The sequence below is a fragment of the Lepisma saccharinum genome, chromosome 1, assembly GCF_977018435.1.
Source record: "Lepisma saccharinum chromosome 1, izLepSacc3.1, whole genome shotgun sequence".
NCBI classification, from domain to species: domain Eukaryota; kingdom Metazoa; phylum Arthropoda; class Insecta; order Zygentoma; family Lepismatidae; genus Lepisma; species Lepisma saccharinum.
The window spans coordinates 206,066,274-206,089,802 of NC_139229.1; the positions used below are offsets into that span (position 1 = coordinate 206,066,274).

The 23,529-nt window shown below is 35.9% G+C and overlaps 1 protein-coding gene across 1 annotated transcript in view; it reads left to right on the forward strand.

Annotated features, from left to right (window-relative positions):
- The window catches only part of LOC145978421 (protein argonaute-2-like), a 115,650-nt gene that overhangs the window by 80,735 nt on the left and 11,386 nt on the right, over nucleotides 1-23,529 (forward strand). Inside the window, exons 17-22 of the mRNA XM_083111054.1 lie at nucleotides 603-784; nucleotides 3,673-3,832; nucleotides 11,292-11,385; nucleotides 13,386-13,580; nucleotides 16,506-16,742; nucleotides 23,250-23,434. Coding sequence (XP_082967180.1) covers nucleotides 603-784; nucleotides 3,673-3,832; nucleotides 11,292-11,385; nucleotides 13,386-13,580; nucleotides 16,506-16,742; nucleotides 23,250-23,434 — 1,053 coding nt within the window. The remainder of the gene's footprint in view (nucleotides 1-602; nucleotides 785-3,672; nucleotides 3,833-11,291; nucleotides 11,386-13,385; nucleotides 13,581-16,505; nucleotides 16,743-23,249; nucleotides 23,435-23,529) is intronic.

The following is a 23,529-nucleotide window of genomic DNA, read 5'->3' on the forward strand; positions in this document are numbered from 1 at the left end:
TATGCTGTGAGCCAAATATAACTCGCATGGCGTGCAACATAATAATTGATTCTAGCGCTGCATGAGTTGCACATAAAATAATTAAAAATAACATTTTTTCATCTAATCATCAAGAAACATATTGCTTTCAATGTTTTTATTATATTCTTGTAATAAAACATTGTGATTCCAGGGATTTTTTTTCATGTATTGGGGCAGTCAACATGTTAAATTCTTTAAAAATATGTTTAAAAAAAGTAATATTTTGAATCTTTGCTATACTTCCCTGACTTTGTTTACAGCTCTTCAAACAGCACAACTTGCCACATATGCTTTATACTTGGTACTCATATTTGTTGGATCAATGAGATTCAATTGATTATTGATTACAATTTAGATCAAGGATGTATTTATAATTAACAGATTTTCAGTTATAAATGCATGCATCAAGCACTGTCCTTCAGATAACCAAATAATGATGTTTGATAAATTGAATTACTGTGAAATTTGAGGAAATTAATGCTTGTAGTATTATTTATGTAAATTATGTGTGTGTGTGCATAATATCATACATATCCATTTCAATCTTGTAAATTATATAGCATATTTAAATTCTTCTTTAGGAATCTTGCAAGGGAATTGCAGAAGATTGGTGCTGGCCTAGGAATGAACATTCTTCGTCCTGTTGAAATAAGTTTCATGGATTCAAGAAGAGCTGGACAGTTACTGGAAGACTTTTTCAAGGAACGCAAGAATGCTGTAAATATAGTTGTCGTTATAGTTCCAGATAAAGGAGGCACTTATGGTATGTAATTTCGACTCATGAAGTTAAAATCAGTGTGTATGAAATCTTTCCTATATATTCAAGGTGTAAGTTCAAATGGGATTTAAAAATCTTATGTAAATTTCAGTTTTGCGGAAAAGTAAGTGCTTGATTCCAATGTTTTAATTTACCACCATGTCTTATATTCCATGAAACATTAATTTTGCTACAGAGTGTTTCAAAAGTTGTGCAACCCAAACTTTCAAAATTTATATCACGAAAACCGTAAGAAATATTTACACCGGGTTTGCTGCATTATAAAGCCTCATCCTTCGAGATATTTTTCAATGCTTAGCATTATCAATTTATTCCTTACAGAAAATTATTAATTAATGATTGGCGGAAGGCAGCATTAAAATTTTTCCAGAAATTCATTTTTGAGTAAGAAAACTATGCAAGGAATTATTGGAGAGCCTTAATTAGATGTCTGACGACTGACACCATGTCAATCTCTCATTTGTAACCATTAATGATCATGTACAGCATTTGATGGATTTATGACTGGTGATTTTATGGGTTGAGTGAAAAAGCACCATTTTTGGGACATATCTCCGCATCTGGCAACACTAGCAGGTTGAAATTTTGTCGCCAGATGCACGCAACATGTGCCTAAGTATTGGCCATACATTTACGTGAAAAATCAAAATCATAATTTTGCACCGAAATTTGACATTTATGTGTAAATTTCCACGCACCTGGCAACCCTGCCATTCCAACACAGCTGACGGGAGCTTGTTACGAAATGGTAAGGGCGAGTCATATACGCGGCTTCTACACTTCTACTTTTTTATTATCATTAAAATTTGGACATTAAGTGTTCTGATTAAATCTCTAAACTAATCATGTAGGCTATCACTAGGTTAATAAAATTATCATTTATTAAATAAAGCCATTACAATATTTTATAAACATTGAATTTGCTGAAAATGTCTGAGAATCGATCTTCAACATTAAATACCAACTCTTAAGAATATGTGGGATCATTTGTTGGTGTTTAATATTGTTGATTTTTGTCATCGGAAAACAGACACAATCTGACAACAATAGTAAATGCAATACTCATGTGTCACAGTACACCATACTCCAAGTTTTTTTTTGTTTTTTTTGGATGGAGCGGTACCTCGTGGAACGCATGACGATTTTCAGCGGATCATGTTCTGCTGTTTTGGTTGTTAACAAATGGAACGAAGCCTCATCAGTGAAGAAGAAAAATAATCAAGAATTCTGATGCCATTTTCTTCGATGAGAGATCGACACCACCTGCAGTACTTCAAGCATTTATCCTTATCAAGGTTTACGATTCCCCGATAGCGCAGTGGTAGTGTCGTCGCCTTGTAATCAAGGAGTCCCGGGTTCGATACCTGGTGGTGGCACAAGTGTTCGGATCCCACTTTAAACTGTAGGTTCAGTCCCGATTAGCTTTACTATGCATAATGTGGACTTAAAACACGAAATCAATCAATTATCATGTTTTACGCATATCCCCCCACTGCAGCAGGGGTTAAATGCGATGGCGACCACTTCTTGTTTTGTCACATACACTTCTGGTTTCTCGAAATCGACTCACTAGTCGTAAAACAGTTGCTTTGTGAGGTACAGCAGAAGCAGGGTATTTTTTTTTTTGGGAAACCTCTTGCACATGAGTGTAAGAATGAGTAGTAAAATACTCTTCAACAATGCACTGCTCCAATGAATACGCCATGCTGAATCAACCAGGCACTGTAGTGGCGAAGCGTGAGCGAAGAAAATTGACATGACGTCAGTCATCAGACGTCTAATTAAGGCTCTCCAATAATTTCTTTTATAGTTTTCTCACTCAAAAGTGCATTTCTGGAAAAAAAAATTAGACACTGCCGTCCGCCAGTTATTAATTTATTTAATTTTCTGTATGGAGTAAACTTATAATGTCAAGCATTGAAAAATATCTCAATGGATGTGGTTTATAATGCACCAAACCCAGTGTAAATATTTCTTACGGTTTTCGTGATATAAATTTTCCAAGTTTGGGTTTCGTGACTTTTGAAACATTCTGTATAATTCATTTGGGTAGTGAGGAAGGAGAGGAGAAAGAAAATTAGAAAATTTTAAAAATGTTCCATAGTCCAACGGGCATTGGAAATTTACACATTGGACATTTTTCAATGGCTCTGTTGCGTAGATGATTAGGGTGTGGGACAGATTAATCAGTACTCTATTGGTATCTGTTGATATAGGCATATCAGTTTATCGGTAAAATTACCGATTATTTTACCGATCCAATATATCTATGAATATCTTACACTTTATTGCAAAATGGTGCCATATTGTTATTATTTTTATGGATAATATGCATGCCCTACTTTGTAAAACAAGTAAATGTCTAAATATGCAACTTATTTTGCACTGCAGTCACCTGGAAATAAACATTTATTAAGGAGGTCAATGAACTATTCAGGTTCTTCAAGGACCATTTGGAATTTTATATCGGATCGGTAGAATATCGGTTATCGGTATTGGTAAATTTTATTTCAGTACTTTATCGGTATTGGCCAAAATTTCATATTTGCCCATCCCTAGTGCAAATAGGATTTAAAAATATTTGTAAATTTGAGTTTTATGGAAAAGTAAGTACTTGATTCCAATGTTTTAATTTACTACAATGTCTTTTATTCCCTGAAACATTAAATTTGCTATTATTCAGGGAGAGGGAGTGAGGAAGGGGAAGAGAGAGAAAATTTTAAAATGCTCAGTAGTCCAACTGGCATTTGACATTTACACAAAATTTCCAATGGCTCTGCTGCATAGATAAATACATACATATTTAATTAAAATTGTCAAATACTTAATTATTGTATTATGTGCTATTCACATCTTAATATTTCATTTTCCAGCTCAAGTTAAACAAATAGCCGAGACAAAAGTAGGAATTCTCACACAATGTGTAAAAGGAACTACAGTATTTAGGTTAAAGCCAGCCACAGTTTCCAACTTGTGTCTTAAAATTAACTCAAAGCTTGGTGGAGTCAATCATTCACTACACACGTCAGTGAGGTAGGTACAATAAAGTTATTTTTTTGTAGCAGTGTTTTCCTTGCCTTTATAGTCTTAACTTATTAAAAACCATTATCATTGATGGTCGAGTTTAGTTAATGTTTCAACATAATATTTCTTAGTGATGTAACTTTTCACTTCTTTTGTCAAAGTGCAAATGGACTCTTGTAAATATAGTACCATGCCATTCCATTTCAATTAAATATATAGTATAAGAATACCGTATTTACGCGTGTATAATGCGCACTTTTTTCCAAAATTTTTGCCCTTCAAAACTGTGGTGCGTATTATGCACGGAATAATTCGGACAACTAAAATGAAATCACGCATTTTTTTTTCACTATGTCACTGCGTATAACATGTATATATCTACAGATTGCCTTTCTTTAGCAGTAATAATTTTAAAAAAAATGCGAAATGGCCGTTTTCCATGAGTTGTCACTTAGTAATGGAAAGTTTTGCGACATCGAGAAAAGCAGCACCCGTTCTGGCGGCATTCAAGCACGCGCCTCCCGTCACACGGTAGACGTATCAAGCGGTATTTTTCGCGGGAGAAATAACTTCCACAAAAATTGTTTTCGCCTTAGACATGGTCATGAACAGAGATCGGGCGAAAAATACGTTTTTTGCACTCATTCCCTTCAGTAGCACTCTACCGCTCGCAAGTGGGTCTGATCTAAAAATAAACACCAGACCACGCTTCAGTTATATCCAATAGCACTTGACCTCTGCCCTCCCCTCCCCCAAGCGTACCAATGTTACCCGCAGCCGACGGCTGCTACCCAACATGCCAGGCTTGTTTTGCCATTGTGATTTCGTTTTCTCTTGGATACATGAGAAGAGATCGAATATGCTTGGATGTTATTTTAAATCGACTTTGTAGCGTACAACTTCCGGTAATCGCTTTCATTCAAAACGTATTCTTTGTTCCCTGTAACACTTCATAAAGAAGTGAAACTGTTATAGATAATCAAAGCCACATAGGCCAACTAAAGATCGTCAACACTCTTAATGCATTTTCATTAAGGTTTCCGCAAAAGTTCACTTCGATCTTACTTGCATCATAACTCCCGTTTACCACTTTCTACATTTTCATGACTGTGCCGATGTCCTAATATTTGCCAAAAGTGTTCCGTTGGCAGAGTGACTTCTCCCTCTTTTCTTCTCAGCAAACGTTTAAGCGAGGGGGACAATGCCGATTGTCTTCTTGATCGTGTGTGCACACAGGCTGATTACAGGCAAGGGTGGAAGTGTACCGCTCTTTCTTTCCTTTGACTTCTAAAATGGTCAACCAGTTCTGGATGCATTCTTCAAAACGAACAAAAACCATAGGACAAGTATAAAAAAAATGCCCCCCTACCCAGCTTTCTCCGCCACTGGTCTGCACGGCAATGTAATAATTGCAGAATTCAGGTCCTATTATTTTCTTTTTTTAATGCTATTGTATTGAAATATTGCCCGTATTATTGTCTGTTGCAAGGTAAAACGTAAAGAAAGGGTTTATTCTTTCTTCTTCACACAGCTGATAAAGTTCAGCCATCGACAGTTGCGTTATCTTTGAAATACGGAGGATTTTCCCTGACCACCTGTTGCTCGAACTTCCAGCCGGTCGCCTTGTTTTTACGCTGCAACTGGCGCCAGTGTTTTGTCTAGCGTCTGCGAAGTTGTCGCTTGTGGATAACAGCAATGACTCATCCAGCGCGAAGGCAAGTCATTGTTTTGTATCTCGCAAAGCTGTTTTGATTTGACGATAACGAAATTCGATCTTCAGAAAGAAAAAGAAGAGTTAAAACAACTTCATGTTCTGCACCTTTATCTTCAGAACCTCAATGTGTAAGCTGCGAACGATTTTTAAAAAAATGCTCAATGTATAAGCTGACACCGATTATCGTCGATTAACGTGAGAGTAAATAAAGATCTCCCGTTTTGATATCTGAAAATGCGCAGGTTTCATAAAGCTTGTTTTGGGTTCATTTTATGCTTTTGGGCTAATCGGGACTAAATATACAGTTTCACTTTAGTGAAATCTAATTCTAAACCAAAATGATTATCGAGTGCGACACTGTTCAATGTGTCTTAGAATACGCATTGGGTGCAAATAGATCGCAAGTTGCCCGTTTCCTTTTTCAGCCTGGCTTACAATGCAAGTCGAGGAAGAGGAAGGACTGCTCCCTGGAATGGGGGAGGGAATGAATTAGAAGTTGGTCGAAGGAAGGAAAACGTGACATTTTTACGACGTATTTTACACAGCCGAACCAAAACGAAATTTACAGCCCCTTTTTTTTGTGCCTAGAAAGGTGAGATCTTCCGAGAGATCGTATCTTACCAGTTCATCTTGTAACAGACAATGCTCTAGTAGACCCGTATTAAATCCAACATTCATTCTGCCCGATTGTCTCCTAATAATCGTTTTTGGTGCAAATTCCAATAACAACCCCTTCGAAATAACTACCTTTTTCCTGGGAACTATGAAAGTTCGTTGTATCGAGAGTTGACTGTAACAAATATGAAGGTAAAATAATTACGTCAACACTTACCAAATAGAAATAATTACTGTATATTTACTGCGCTATTGCGGCTTGACTCACGTAAATAAATAAATATAGTTTACACTTAATTTCGTCATTCACTCCCAGTTACTGATACAAGCAGTCTGAAATGTCCTCACTTCCATCCATCTTGTTCGATATTCCCGTTACCTTAAAACTTTTGATCATCATTTCAAGGGAGATGGAGTTCCATGCCTCACGAACCCATTCACAAACAATCGGCAGCGACACACGTTTCACCCTCCCACTTGGTGAGAGTTCATGCTGCCTTGATGTCATCCATCTATTGTAAGCATCACGCACTGCGACCTTGAACGGGTGGTTGATAACTTTGCTCCCTCCTCTCCTATGAAAAGCCAAACATCTGGAAGTTCAAGGTCGCGTGGTGAATGCATCAGCTACGAAAGCAAGGAAAAGATCGTTTTTATGATCTACTGATTAATTTTAAATGAAATACGTAAATATTAGTCCGACGCTAAGAAAGCCATTTCTGGAACCTGAATTGTACTGCGCATTATATACGAGATATATTTTTTTGTTGCTTTTCCCCATCAAAAACGAGGGTGCGTATTATACACGCACGCGCATTATACACGCGTAAATACGGTAACCTGTGACTCTACAGCCTATAAGGGTCTTAGCCTATCTCCCGACTGTCAGTCTCCCTTCCACAATTCTAGAGATGTGGAAATCTTCAACTAGTAATGGGGTGACGTGTGCCATTATAGGAGATATCCATGACTGGGTATTTCACTTGCAGTGGCAGTTAAGATTTTTAGAGGTTCATGAAGTTATATTTTGGAACTACCTAATTAATTTTACATTCAAAAGACACACATTGGTAGAGGCACATGTTTTTGGTAAATAAAAAAGCAAAATTTTGATACAAAAACAGAGTCGATTTCAGGTTCAAAAGCGGTAAATAAAATAAAATTTCGGTGTTATAGCGGTGAATAATCACATCAAAAGTACTATATAAAATGACATTTTGGTTTTAAAATTGTGAATATAATCTTAAATTTGATTTACAAACTGCACTTATTACACAAAATAAACTTATCCCTTCTAATAGCACATTTATGTAGTTACCAGAGTATTAAGTTTATTCCTGTGTAAAAGAATCCATTCTTGCTCCTTAAATATTTACAGCAGAATTAATCAATTTTCCATGAATTGCATAAATCACAGGATACTTCAGACTTCAGAAAGTGTCGCGTTGCTATATAAATGAGTTTGAGTCAATTTCGCATTTTGCAGTTCATTTCGCATTATTTCGTGACAAAACTGGGTGGAAAAATGCACTTCAGACCTTTCAGAAACATGAAAAATGAACATTACAGCATGTTATTTCATATTTCGTGTTTTCGTCAAAAACTAAATTTGCATGCCTCTACACATTGGCCATTTCTGCTAGTTATTAATTTGTTTTTGCCGTATGTGAGTTTGTATGTTACCTACCCAATGGCATGGTAACACTGTCTTATAATCAGGGGGTACCAGCTTTGATCCTCAATGGAGACATATTGCATAGTGATTCGGATTCAATTTTTAAAAATGTAGGCCAAGTTCTGATTAGCCTCTCTGAGTATAAAATTAACTTAATGCAAACTTGAACGTGTTTGTGCCCTTGTCATCATATCATCAACCTTTTAGAAACTGAAAATGATTTGGTTATGATCAAGGTGCATTCCTGAGATCAAGCAAAAGTTAATATTAAGTTATTGGATATTTCATGACAATTAAAAACTTTACTATTCACAATACGTATGCAGAACCTCATGCATATATACCCCATTTAATACTTAAGATCAGTATGTTACTATAAGGGAGATTGAGTCCAAAGTTACTTATAAATGCAAATACTGTTGTTTGGAAATGGTCAAATTTTTTATTGAATGTTACATATAAATTAAATTATTATGTTAATATAATTTATAGGTCTACTCATAATGCATAAATTAATTAATATTGGAGTGTTATTATTACGTGAATCGGTAAAAAGAAGGTATAAGAATAGATATATAATAGTACATATTCATTATGTATTCATGATGAAAGTTGTGTGAATTACTCACAATTATAATAAAAATATATTAATAACTTACATTTTGCGAGTATCTATGTTGCTTCTACGACGTTTCGGGACGCAACTGCCCCCTTCTTCAGGTTGTTCACTTTTAGTTTATACACAATTCATAACCGCGTCGACCTGTTATTAGGTATAGGATATGGGATTGGTTAAGAGTGTGTGGTTAAAAACATTAAAAACCTAACACCCATAACGGGTGCACGTCATATTACCACGCTGTTTTCCTGAGCAGTTGCATCCCGGAACGCCGTAGAAGCAACATAGATACTCACAAAACGTAAGTTATTAATATATTTTTATTCATTATGTAGCTCATGTGTAATTAAGACCACAAGAACATTGCAGTTAAGAAATTTAATGAAAAAAAACAGAATTTAATATTTTTTGAATAACAAGAAAGGATGTTAGATCTAGTTTATGAAACGCAAAGTTTCTAATTAATATTTTATGCATGAGTAGTAGTGTGCATAAATCATCTTTGATACTGTCCTTCAAAGCCGCATGATCTCAGTATAATCCTTGTGTTCTAATAAGTTCGACGGCAGTAAATAACCCTCAATTATACAACAAATCCTAAGCTAGTATATTTTCATCATTTAATTTTCAAACTTGGTCTTTCGGGGTGGAGAAGGAGGTGGGGGGTCCAGGGGTCTGAAGTATGTTCTTGAGGGAGGGGATGTTCCAAAAATGTGGAACAAGGAGAAGATCCAAAATGCTGTAGTGTTTATTGAATGAGGTATTTTACGTCACTTTTCTGCCAAGTCTAATCGCGATGATGAGGATGAGTGATGATATGATGAAGGACACAAACAACACTCATGCCCACACTAGGATTCGAACCCAGGACACCCCTGGCATCGTAGCATACTTTGTTTACCAATCTACCACAGCAGTCGGCAAGATGCTGTTGGAGTAGGTGCTAGAGCTAAAGATACAATTGTAGAGTTGCAATATTATGGTCCAAAGTAACTGAAACAATTGATAACCCCTCCCCTCCCCCCAACCAGCAGCAACATATAGTCGCTTACTGACAAAGGCTGTCTCACAGTGTACAGGACCAAGTTTATTAACCATTATGTCAAATTGTACATGATACACTTGAAAACCAGAATACAAATGTAAAGGAGTTTGATACTAGATTTTTGTTTATAGACATAGTTCAAGAAGAAACTGTATTATCAAGGATACGTTTGATTAAGTGTGTTAAAAGATGTAGGAAGATTTCTTCTTTTCCCTTTGCTTTACGTGCAAATTAAAATATAGAAATGTTCCTTCCCATTGGCGTAGTGGTAATGTCGTAGCCTTGTAATCAATGATTCCCAGGTTCGATACCCAATAAACTCATCCGCCACCCTTTTGCTATCAATAAACAAGGCATACTACCTACCTTAACTTCTTATACCAAAGTATTCCCCAATGAAAAATCCCTTTCATCTCCATACTCTCATTAGGCAAATTGCGCAGTGATTTTGAACCTACTTTAAACTGTAGGTCTAGTCCCAATGATCCTATCTGTGGACTTAAAACAACAATTCAAACATGCAAAACTATTCAAGTTATGTGAGTGTGTGTGTATATACCATGTATATATATTTAAAAACCTACTGAAATTTGAAGATAACGTTTGGAAGAACCTAGCCATTCAAAGAAGCCCTAATTTTTACAAACTGCTTATGTCTAGCTATGGATTTCACATCGAAAGTTGTACTTTAAATTTAGATATGGGCATCTTTTTACAGTAGAAAGATAAATGATGGCTGTGAAACAAGAAAAATGCAGTCAAGTAATGTATTTTCATTGGTTTGATAAAAAAAAGCCCACTTGTATAAAAAAGCCCAGCCAAAAAAGCTGCTGAAAAAGACACTCGTTTTTTCCGACCACTTCCAACTGTACTCGTAGCACCCCAATTTCCTATACACAGACCAATAACCCAGAGACTGAACCCAGACAGACTTAAACCCATGCCATCCTGCAGTGGGAGCCCCAAGGCACAATGCCTTGGGCCGCATGGCCAGGGAGGAGGACAATTAAGTAGATACTGATATTTTATTGTAAAACAATCCATCAACTAAGAATCACTGGCTCGTACTAGCTAAGATCACTAGCCAATACTCAAATAATGCTGAGGAGTCAGGAGTAGCCTGTGTATTCTACCACCAGAGTCAAATGATGGCCAAACATACCATTCTTTCAACACCCCATTAAAAGAGAAGTTAAGTACTTTTCTTTGTGAAGGAACCTTTCAAAAGGTGAAAACAAATAGGTCCTTTGTATGTGTGAGTTTGTATTTCCTGTAAAACCAACTGTGTTCAATGTATAACTGAAACCATACACCATCTCTTGTCAGACAGGCTTTCTTGTTCGCAAGTCTGGATTTCCATATGCATGGGTTTTGTCAAAGAGTATAAGCAATTTAATTGTTCATGCAGTGTTGAGTTATTCACATTGAAACTTGTTTCTGCCTTCAGATCTCAGGAATACTCATTGATACTCCAGTATAAGTATCTATGGGGTACACACAGCCTCTCATCAATTGGTATCTAGATGTTTGAGGGAGAGTGGAGGGGGTCAACTAAAGCAGCTGAATTATGTTGCTGATCACACCCTTGTGTGCTTTTACGATCTGATGCACAAATCAAAACTTTATCTTTGCTTGGAGAAACCACTCTGTGAGCATAATAAGAAAATACTCTGGCGCAAGATTCATTATTATTTATTTTCTGTCTTTATGTTTATTCTATGTATACAAAATTTTCAGTTTATTGAAATAACAATAGAATTTTGCATATTAAACTTCATTTTTTTCAACTTTTCTTTGCAGACCTGCTTGCCTAAGAAAGCCAGTTATGATAATTGGTGCTGATGTTACCCATCCTTCAGCTGACCTGCAATCCACAATTCCATCTGTTGCTGCTGTGAGTTAATATTTACATAAATTGCAAGAGCATTTATTTAATAGAAGAAAAAGCAAATAAGAAGGTCCATTTTTTAGTTTATTTTTTATTTATGTATTCCATTTATCAAACATTTGTCCTGCACCATGGCCATGTGGTGGAAACCCACAACAACGACTGCTGACCACACGTCACCCCGTAACTTGTTGGATGATCTTCCACCTCGGCAGGTGGGAGTAAGGCCGGCAGTCGGGAGAGGCTGTTGAGCCATAGGTTATTATTGTTGTTATTATTATTATTATTATTATTTATTATTATTATTATTAACAAACATTTAAATGTAGTTTAAAATATCTAAAATATACAATTATTTCTGGGCATACACATTGATCCCCTGCTTCTTATTTACTGAATTTCAAAGAGAGTGACTAAAAACAAAAGGTCACTTTTTTTGGTTCTCATGATGATAAAAAATAGAATTCATACTCGGAAAAAAAATTGTTTACTGTAGATTAATGTAGAATTGAATAAGCTAAACTTTGATGTAACTTGTTTTTATATACATCTACTGGTTAATTTTTAATTGGAGCCCAAACTCTAGTATCCATAATTTTTAATGTGATAGTGTGTGCAGTGTTGCCACCTTCCATCTACATCTTGACTCTGTTGAATAAAAATTTGTGTAAAATTGGTTTCGCAATGTGAATTGATAATGACAATGGATTTTAAAACAGATGCAAAGATCTTCAAAACAAGACCAATATTGTATTTGTAGGACTACACAATACTAAGAAAAAGTTGTTTCGCAAAATTGATAAGAATGGTTTTTTGACAAATTTTAAAAAATCAGAAAAATAAGAATTGTGTTTAGAACCTTTCTGCCTGCACATCCTAAAATTCCATCACGATCGGACCACCCATTTTTTATTTATAGAATTTAAAAAAGAGCGATCGTTTGCAAAACTCCAAAAAATGTGCCATTTTTTGTACACACGATGATATAAAGCAGAAGACATACTCGAAAAAAAGAAAATTGGATAGCATAGATTAATGCAGAATTAAATAAGCTAAATTCAGAGTTCCCAGACACCTGGAAAACCTGGAGATATCGGGCAGTTTGAAAGAAAATAAAATCTCATGGAAATCTCGGGGAAAATCATTTAATTGATCAATCTGTCCCAATGGAACACACATGAAGGACTAGAATATGCTCCTGCTTGCTGATAATAATTACATATTTAATAACTTGCTTTACACAAGTTGCTTTCAAGATATTCTTTAGTTATATGTTTATTTTGCTTTACAGATTAATTGATATTGTGTCCATTTGTAAATTTGTTTATCAAATTGTTCCATATATTGCAATGGGCTTTGCCTTTAAAAAAGTGTTCATATTTAGACATTTGCTGTACAAAACCATGACATATGACAATTATATGTTTCTATTCATAAAAATAATTACCAAATGGCAGAATAATTTTACAGAAGTACTGATTAATCTCTCTCGCCTCTAATAATAACAATAAGCGAGTTACGGATAGTATGACTACAAAGGGGATATGGAGGAGGCTGTTGTAGAATGAATTTAAAACAGCAATGTACTCGCTATCGAGTACTCTGGGGAAAAAATGATGATTCTGGAAAAGTGGGAATTCTGAAGGAAAATACATTTAGAGTTAATGTGAGAACCCTGTAAATTTTGGTGTAACTCGTTTTTGTGTAGGTCTACTGGTTAATTTTTAATTGAAGTCGCAACTCAAGTATCTATAATTTTTAATCTAACAGAAGTTCTTACAGTATTCAAGCAGTGATTCTATTTTTCACCTCTATGTTAGGACCTCGAGTAAAAGTTTTTTTTCAAGTTTGATTAATCTGTTGTTGACAATCTAGTACAATGGCAAGAAGAAAGGAAAGTTCTGTCACAAAATGTTCATCATATTCTTTCCATTTATAAACAAATTTTAATAATGTGACATTCTATGGAAGTATTCTAAATCCAAGAGTAACCTTTTTCTCCTCAGGTTGCAGCCAGTCATGATCCAAAAGCTTTTATGTATGGTGTCAGCTGGAGGTTCCAGCCACCAAAAGTTGAAATCATTGAAGATTTGGAAAATATGATCAAGGATCTTCTGATGTACTTCTACCGCAAAACTAAGTGCAAACCAGAGAAATTGTTGTTTTACCGAGATGGTGTTAGCGAAGGTCAATTTGTTCAGGTATTTGAAATTTCTTATTTTTATTTAATTTTTAAGTCTCACTTCTGCAATTTCAAATATGAATATTTGATATTTCCCAACTCAAAATTTGCAAACATTGTGACAGATGCATTACTTATTGTGACATTGAAAATTTAGACAGTCCTATCTCTGAAGGAGAGCCTCAATGTTCCTTTGGTAAAGCATCTGACTGCTATCTAGCAGATGTGGGTTTGATTCACTAGGAAGATGAGCGTAGGCAGTAATTTTTCTGTCTTGTGTTCCTGATTGAGCAGCCTCTCATCTTAGGGTACCTAGAGAAAATGATAAGGGGTAAATGCAACCAGAGTGTGGTGCTGATCATGCCACTTCACTGGCCAAGATTGAGAGACAATTTTACCTTTACATCAGTGTGTATAGTGATGTGTTAAAAGGAAATTTGCTCAAGAAAACCTGCTTGTGTTAACAACGACAGTTATATAACTTGAATACACTTCAAAGAGATTTTCTTGGGCAATCAGCCAGGTGATTTCTGGAAAGGCTTCCGAGCTTTCGAGAGCTAATGCCACTCTCATCTTCAGGGAATGAAGTGCAGAGATAAGTCAGGGTGACGTTATATGTATTTGGTGTGGGAGGGGTCCGGTGTAGGTGGCGGGCCAATCAGGTGACGTTTCTCCGACGTTCGTGCTCCCAGCCGACTATCGCTAACCAGGCTGGGTCCAGTTCGAGTTATGTGTCCCTGTTGAGGTTGTCCTTTCCCCGTGTATGGCTATTGCTTCTTTGATGAGACGGTCCCAGTAATTTGATGATTTATTGATGATCTCGCTGGTTGTGAAGTCAATTCTATAGCCCTCCTGGATTGAATGTTCTGCTAACCCTGATTTTTCGGGATGAAAATTCTTGATGTAGCTGGCATGTTCTTAGCAGCGCTGTTCGATTGTCCTCCCCATTTGTCCAATGTAGGCTTTACCGCAGGCACAGGCGATACTGTAAACCCCGGGTGTCTTATGTCCTAGATCATCTTTGGGGTTTCGAAGTCGACTTCTGACTTTCGATGGCGGTTTGTGGATCGTCTTGATGTTGTGTTTTGAAAGAATGCGGCTGGTGACTGCAGAGAGGTTACCAGTGTATGGGACGATGGCTGTCTTCTTGGTCATCAGGTGGATCCGGGTTTGTTTGTTGGTTGTTCTTGTGTGTTACTTTCTTTAGCATCTTGTTGATAATGCCTTCACTGTATCCATTCTGTCTGAAGGCTGTGCGCAGGTGTCTTATTTCCTCTTGAGGGTGCTCTGTGTTGATGATGGTGATGGCTCGGTGAAACAATGTCGAGAGTACTGTTGATCGCTGCGCTGGATGGTGAAAACTCTTGGCGTGGAGGTATAGGTCGGTGTGAGTAGGTTTCCTGTATATGCTGTGTCCTAAGGTCCCATCCGGTTTGCGTGTGATGAGGAAGGTACAGGAATGGAAGGCTGCCGTTGATCTCTGTCTCCATGGTGAATTTGATGTTCTGGTGCTGGTTGTTGAGGTGATCCAGGAATGTGTGTAGCGCTGCTTCACCGTGCGGCCAAATTTTACATATTTGTAAAATGCGGGAGGTTTCTATGGAGCTGAACGGAGTGCCTCGTGTTCGAAGTTCTCCATGAAGAAATTGGCTATTGCTGGTGAGAGCGGGGATCCCATTGCCACTCCGTCGGTCTGTTCATAGTACTTGTCCTTGTAGCTGAAGTATGTTGAAGTCAGTGTATGTTTGAAGAGGTTAATGATATCTGGTGCGAAATGTTGCTCCAACAGTGTTAAAGAATCTTGAAGTGGCACTTTGGTGAAGAGCGACACAACGTCGAAGCTGACTAGAAGGTCTCCAGGAGAAGTTCTGATGTTCTGAAGGGTCTTGACGAAGTCCGATGTGTTTTTGACATGGTGTTGGCACTTGCCCGTCAGAGGTTGGAGTTTTACCGTTAGGAATTTGGCGAGTCTGTAGGTAGGGCATCCAATTGCGCTGACGATGGGTCTTAATGGAACATCAGAACACCGGACCCCTCCCACACCAAATATATATAATGTCACTTTGACTTATCTCTGCACTTCATTCCCTGAAGATGAGAGTGACGTTAGCTCTCGAAAGCTCGGAAGCCTTTCCAGAAATCACCTGGCTGATTGCCCGAGAAAACCTCTTCAATATTTGCCGCCAGGAAAGCTTCAAGAATTATTTGAATACACTTTATGAATATAGTTAAATGATTTAAGAAGTGTACCAGCCGCTTGAAGATGAAGTGTACTTTTTTGTTACTAAGTATTCTTCTTTTTGAATAAATTTACTTGTATTTGTGCCCTTAAGTATTAAGTCTTATGTATATCTTGTGTAAAAAGGATTTTTTTACATGTTCTTGTTGTTGAATTGAAATGTATAGGTGGTTCAGCACTTAAGGTATATGCACCCATCATAATATTTGGAGAGATCCCCTTACTTAGTTAATAAATGCCTAAACTGCATAGCATTTATTTTGTGTACATACACACACATGCATGCACAAGCACCCTATGTACAGAGCAATTCAAAAAGATTCTACACTTTCACTACCTCATGGTTCTTTAATGAGTTGCAATGCAGTTGTGTACTACATGTGCGTTGAAAGGAAAACTGTCAGTTTCATTTCATATGAGCAAAAATAGTGACACAACAGGGAAATGGATATTTTTCAATGGTGTAGTGCAAGATAAATGCTGTGTCCATGCTGGAGACATTGGTCACATTTATGTAAGGTTACACCAAACTGCCTATTGTCTGTGGCAATGAAATGAAACTTGGATAGTTATCCTTTGTATTTGTGTATAGTAGGTTACTGTATTACAATTCATTAAGAGCCATGGGATTGTAAAAGTGTGATTTTTTTTCAGATTATCCTGTATATAGCATAATTATACCTGCATTATTTTCCTCTCCTCTAGGTACTTCAAGAAGAACTAACTGCAATCCGTAGAGCATGCCAATCTCTGCAGGCTGATTACAAACCAAATATCACATTCTTGGTTGTGCAGAAAAGACATCACACTAGATTTTTTCCTCTGAGGCCAGAGGATGCCGATGGCAAAAACAGGAATGTTCCACCTGGAACTCTTGTGGATACAGTGATCACTCATCCACAGGATCTTGATTTCTATCTTGTTAGCCACCAAAGTATTCAGGTATGTTGATGAATATAAAATAAATAGTAGTTCATACTGTATCCATAAACAAATTTCTCATCTTCTTTCAAAACAATGTAATATTAAAATCTGATCTTAATTTGGTAAATTTTTATTCCTTTGTTTTCTAATGTTCTGATTTAACTGTGTAACCTAGTGGCTAGTTTTGACAACTGCTATCCCAGTGCCTGTAACCCTCCTTGAGAAAAGCAGGGATACCAGTTGTACCAGTAACATGCGATTCAACACATTATTTCTCTGAAACTAATCCAGATTTTTTTAGTTTATTTTTTTTTTTTCATTGTTACTGAAAATTGATCTTATGCATGCTAATCGCTTTACATTTCATAAACAGACTATTGGTTCAAACAATGGCTATGTAACATTGTTATTGAAGACCACTTGTTGCTTTCCCACAATATATATATGAAAAAATTAAATATTCCCTAAAAAGGTATTTTTTTAAAAATTTCATCCACTATGTTGCACACAGTGGGAAAAATGGTGTTGCAAAAGTATGACACATATGCATATTATGCACGGTACATACAATAAAACCTACCTTACTGCTGGACTAGGATATTTTCAGTACCTATCAAGCCTTTTTTTTAGGATGGCATAATCCAATTAAAATTTTACATGATTGTATGGCCCTAAGAGTACTACATTTTAGAACTTTTTCATTTACATTGATCACAGTGGCTTTTCATAGATTTTTTTTTTGTAAAGTGTAAATTTTCTTTTTCTTCTAATTCTGTGCTTTTGGAACAAGGTACCATGATTTACCTTCTTTTTCGAAAAATGTAAATTTTCTTCTATTTCTGTTTTGGGAACAAGATACCATAATTTACCTTGTTTTTTGTATAATGTAAACTTTCTTCTTATTATTATTCTGTGTTTTTTTTGGATACAAGATGCCATAATTTAATTTCCTACAAGAGCATAATAATTCAAGAAAAACAAAATCAACCACAACTGTTGGCAATAAACCTGCCATCCTGACAGGCTTGCAGGCAAGAGGGTAATACAGATGAATTGTAGTGTCATGCCAGGTGCTTAAGGGGGGGGGGGGAACGTTTTCAATGCAGATAAGTTAAGTAGCAGCATGCCATCGTTGTGAAGTCGTCTTTGTAGCTGACGATTCACGGTTGAACATACACACACCAACATTTAAAATTTTTCTGCTTCTGCCTTCAGGGTAGTGTATTTGCTATGTGATCATATGTTGGTAGTCTGAATGGAGGATGGTGTCTGGGGAAAGAGTCGGACAGCAGAACAAAAGAGAAAACAGGATGCCTGGGAGGATTAGTAGAGCTACATATTTATGGTGAATAAAATATCAAAATTTTGGTACAACAACCGGGCCCCTTTTTTTGATCAAAGCCGATATATTAGGGATGGGACCGATTAATTGGTACTCTATCGGTGTCGGCCGATATAGGCATATCGGTGTATCAGTTTATCGGTAAAATTACCGATTATTTTACCGATCCGATATATCGATAAATATCTTATAATTTAGTGCAAAATTCTTCCATTTTGTTGTAATTTTTATGCATAATCTCCATGCCCTACTTTCTGAAAAAGTAAATGTCTAAATATTCAACTTCTTTTGCATTGCAATCACCTCGAAACACATATTTATTAAGGAGATCAATGAACATTTCAGGTTCTTCCAGGACCATTTCTAATTTTATATCGGATCGGTAGAATATCGGTTATCGGTATTGGTAAATTTTATATCGCTACTTTATCGGTATCGGCCAAAATTTCATATCGGCTCATCCCTACGATATATAAAATGGCATTTCTGTGTTAAAATGGTGAATAAAAACCTAAAATTGATTTAAAAACTACACTTAGTACACAAAATTAACATGTTGGTTCTAGTAGCACATTTATATATTTATCAGAGTATTAAGTTAGTTCCTTTCTAAATAACTCCATTTTTGCTTCTAAAATATTTACAGCAGAATTAATTTTCTGTGATGTGCATATCTCCCAGGATAATTCAGACCTCAAAAAGTATCTGTAAATAAACCCCAAATTTCGTGTTTAAGAATTTAGTTTGCAGTTCATTTCGAATGCACCTCACTCCTTTCATAAAATGCAAAAATTAAAAATGCAGTGTGTTTCATTTCTTGTTTTTTGTCAAAAAATAAATATGCATGTTGGGCCCAGCCCCAGCTTCATTTTGCCTTCATGCCATCAAAGAAGATTCTGACTGATCAGACTATTAGACTAATTCTGGGCAGTCTGATACTCTTAGAGGAGGGAGGTGGTGGAGTGCAATGGAAAAGAATCCTGTTTGGGATCCTGAATTTGTAGGGTTTCTTGCTGGTTTGAGTGTATTAATTGTGTAAGTAGTGTGTGTGTGTGTGTGTTGGGGGTACGGAGTGAAGAGGGGTCTGCATCTAGATATTCATAGCGTCCACCAGAGTCTGGTTTGAGGCAAACTGGCGTAATATTTCTTCTTGCTGACGAAGAAGAAGTAAGAGACTACCATAGAAATGTGACATCAGTGGTCAGCACTGGCATATGCAGAAGAGGGGCTGATGGGACTACAGCCCCCTCCGACATTTTTAGAAAATTAAAATTTCAAATCAAAGCAGTAAAGAACCTGGGAAAACACAGTGGCAAATAACTTTAAAATAACCCCCTGATTATAATTTTATAGAGTGTAAGTCCTAGATATACAAAAAATCTTATTGTGTATGTCCCCCCCCCCTTTAGAACTCATAACACCCATACTATTCACCTTTATAATTTCAGCCCCGCCCCTCTCCCCCAAATAGATCTTATCTCATGAATCCTTTGCTGGAATGAAATAAATACTTCTCTGTGAGATGGACTCAATTATAGAGTCAAGATTACCCTTGCTACGGTCTTGTTGGAAAAAACTCTTAAATTCATACAACTCTTGCTTTATTCTGAAAAACATATTACCTCTTGTTATTTCCTATTAATCTGCCAAAAAAAGAAATATAAATTATAGGAATTTTATGGTGCATTGTAATGATTCCATAACAATAGGTATTTACTCCTGATATGCATGGTTCCAACTGGCCTGGATTTTCATAAAAATATTTAAAAACCTGAAGAAGTAAGGAAATATTAAATATAATTGCTGTACATGCCACAACTACAGTTTACATGTATGGAAAAGCTATCTCTTCCACAAAAGGTGTTTACAATTGGAATCATTGCTTTGATATTTCCACTATATACTGTAACCAGAGTTCCCAAGGTCATTGGCAGAAATTTTGGTAAACTCTCACAACCCATACATTACAACAAAAAGGCAAATTCGTAACTTTCTAGAAATCTTTGTGCAATCAAAACTTTCCTGAGTTTGATTCCTTGTAGGCAAATATTTTGGTTGTACATCACTGTCAAATGTACGCACAGTGTTCATTATCCACTCTCAATTGAAATCTTTAATAGGGATGAGACAGATTAATCGGTACTCTTTCAGTATCGGCCGATACAGGCATGTTGGTTTATCAGTAAAGTTATCAATAATTTTGCCGATCTGATATATTTATCAATATCTTATAATTTAGTGAAATATTCTGCTATTTTTGTTATAATTGTATGGATATAAACATATAATCTCCACTCTATAAATTTTTAAAAGTAGATATCTAAATATGCACCTTTTTCATTGCAGTCTTCTGAGAACATACTTTTGTTAAGGAGGCCAATGAATTGTTCAAATTTTTCAAGGACCATTTAGAATTTTATGTTACATTGGTAGAATATTGACATCAGCAAATTTTATATCAGTACTTTTTCTGTATTGGCCAAAATCTCATATCAGTTCATTCCTAGTATTTAGCCTTATACTTACCATAAATATCACCTTTCAATAAAATTTGCTAATGAAGTCATAAAAGCGAAATATTATTCAGTTGTTGTTGTTGCATTTCCTTTATTTGATCATTTTCCATGTTTTGTACATATGTAATTTGTTAGAATAATCAATAGTAACATGAAAGTTATTTTATATACGAGGGTAAGTCATTAAATAACATAAATTTTATTTTAAACTTCATGGAGATTTATGCACAACGAAAATTTGTATTTCGGGACTCAAAATGGTTCATAGCAACATGTCATAAAGGTATGATGATCGAGCAGTATGCACCTACACAGTAACTCGTACATCATGGCTGCTCCACTGTTGACTTGTCACCGTAAAAGAGCAACAAAGTGTTATTTGTTTTGGGGGTTAGAGAGAGTGAAACCTTATGAAATCTACAGCAGAATGAAGGTTCCGACAATTGTAAGTCAGGAAAGAATGTACTAAATTAACAGATTCGCTGGTCAATCTTCTGTTCCACTGCCTCAGTTGCCACGCAAACTGGCCTTCCACTCTGGTGTTCATCACTGACATTTCATCTTCCATCTTTAAATCTTTCCACCCATACACTTTTATAAGATTTTATCGCAACTGCATTTGTTATGGAATACTGCATAGACAAGAAGGTGCATAACGGAATTTCCGTACATACGTACTTCAACGAAAAGGATGTAAACTTACCAAAATACTTGTGAAAGTAACTTTGGTTGTACCACGAGGTTCGTACTACTAGACGTATTCGACAAGGAAGCAACGACTGGATGTTGAGAAGCTGGGTCTCGTCTAATCACGTAATTCAGGTATGAAAGTGAACATTGTTGAGTGCGCCTGAATTTAGGTGAAAGTTGCTTACGCCTAATTTGAATAAATTATACTGTGTGTCCAGTGAGTATGCCACAACTAGTAAAAAAACATAATTTGTAGTGAACTTCAGTATTTCAAGTATGGCTTGAAAAAGAATATTGCGAATTTGCTGTTGCAACAGCACATTTTTCTTACTAATTCGTGAAAAGTCGGAATAATTAAAAAAGAAAAGTGACTGAACTTTAACACGAGAAATGAGTGAACAAAAAGATGGTTAAACTATGTTGGTATTTGAACTAGAGTAAAAAAGGTGTTAGAACCAAATGAGATAGATCGACAGTCACGTACTGTTACTTTAGGGCAATCGCGATGATTTATATCATTCTACGTGTATTTTGAGTTTTCTTTTCCTAAAAGTGAGAATTAATTACCTCCCTCATGAGCATAAATTGGTAAAACTTTTGAGAAAGCATAATAGATTAGTCGTAATGAGAAATTCTGCACAAGTTGTTAAATAATGCGACGTAACTGAAATAAGCGAACGTTCCAACATTCTTTATTAGTAGTATTTTTGCTGGTCAAAAGAACTATTGATTATTTTATTTGGATTTAAAGTAAAAAATCCTGAAATATGTTAATATATTGGTAATAGAATTTTGATAATCAAAACATGTGAAATTGAATCTTAATGTAAGTTCTCTTTCGACATGAGTGTTTGATTGCTCACTCTTATTTATTGGTTATTTTAACCGTTAATTGAAATATTGGTAAATTAATGAATAATATTCGAATATATTATTGCAAATAATTGGAAGCATGATTTCGTATCAAGAATGCTTGTTAGTGTTACGTGACCAATCCTGCCGTTAAATCGAGCAGCACTTGTTAATTGTGACATAGTTATGAACTGTTAAAGGAAACTTGAATAAAAGTATTATATTATGTTAACTGCAACTTTTCGCTGTCATTTTCAACCTGATTCACAACTACTCAACAAGATTGACAAATTGTAGTTTTGTGTAGTTAGTGGTGACGGTAGTTTAGATTGTGTATGATAAAATATGTACAGTGCTCGCGCGTACTGGAAGATCTCTATGTACTTATTTTGATGACAAAAAAAATGTTTAAGCTTTATTTTGTAGTCATATATTTTTTTTGAACTTGACGTTTTCCAACAACGTCGCTTGTAGTTCAGTTTTTGTACAAGTTTGACTCTCCTATTGTGGCCCACACAAATTGAAGTTCTCTGGAACTTTGAGGTGCCGTGAACAATGCGGCAAATACCTCAAATCAAAAGATTTTGTACGTTATGCTATTTTGTTTGTTAACATCCCGTTCTCTAATTTTCAACGTATGGTAGCTTCCTCCGTTTATAGCAAGCATAACGTTACAACTCTTCTACGGTGCAAGTCAAAAATGGAGCGTTCATGTTGTATGAGCTACTGCGCAGGCATATACTGCTCGATCGTCATGACACCTTTATGGCATGTTGCTAAGGAACCATTTTGAGTCTCAAAATATAAATTTTCGTTGTGCTTAAATCTCCATGAAGTTTAAAATAATATTCCTGTTATTTAATGACTTCCCATCATAGATAGAAAGTATGTAAGAAGAAAATTGTATGCTTAAGTGTAACCCTGTTGATTAATTGTGATATCAGTTATGGTAACAAACTAAGCACTGTATTATTTTATGGTATGATAATGATGATGTACAGGTAATGGAGTAGTTATTTTGAAAGAGGATTGAGTGATGGGCTGAAATGTAATATGAGTGTGATGCCATTGAAGACATTAAAATTAAATTCTTATAATCCTCTACCTCCTATATTTTTCTTGCAGGGAGTGAGTCGGCCTACAAAGTATAGGTTGCTGTGGGATGATAACAACATGACTGAAGATGAAATTGAGCAACTTACATATTACTTGTGCCACATGTATTCAAGATGCACGAGAAGTGTGTCATACCCTGCACCCACATATTATGCCCATCTGGCTGCTTACAGGGCTCGGTTATATTTCGAGGGGTAAGTTTGGAATTCTTTTGTTTCTTGATTGTTTCTTGAATTTTTATCAACAGAAAAAGAATTAGATTAATTTTGTTTGGTATCAAATTTTTGGC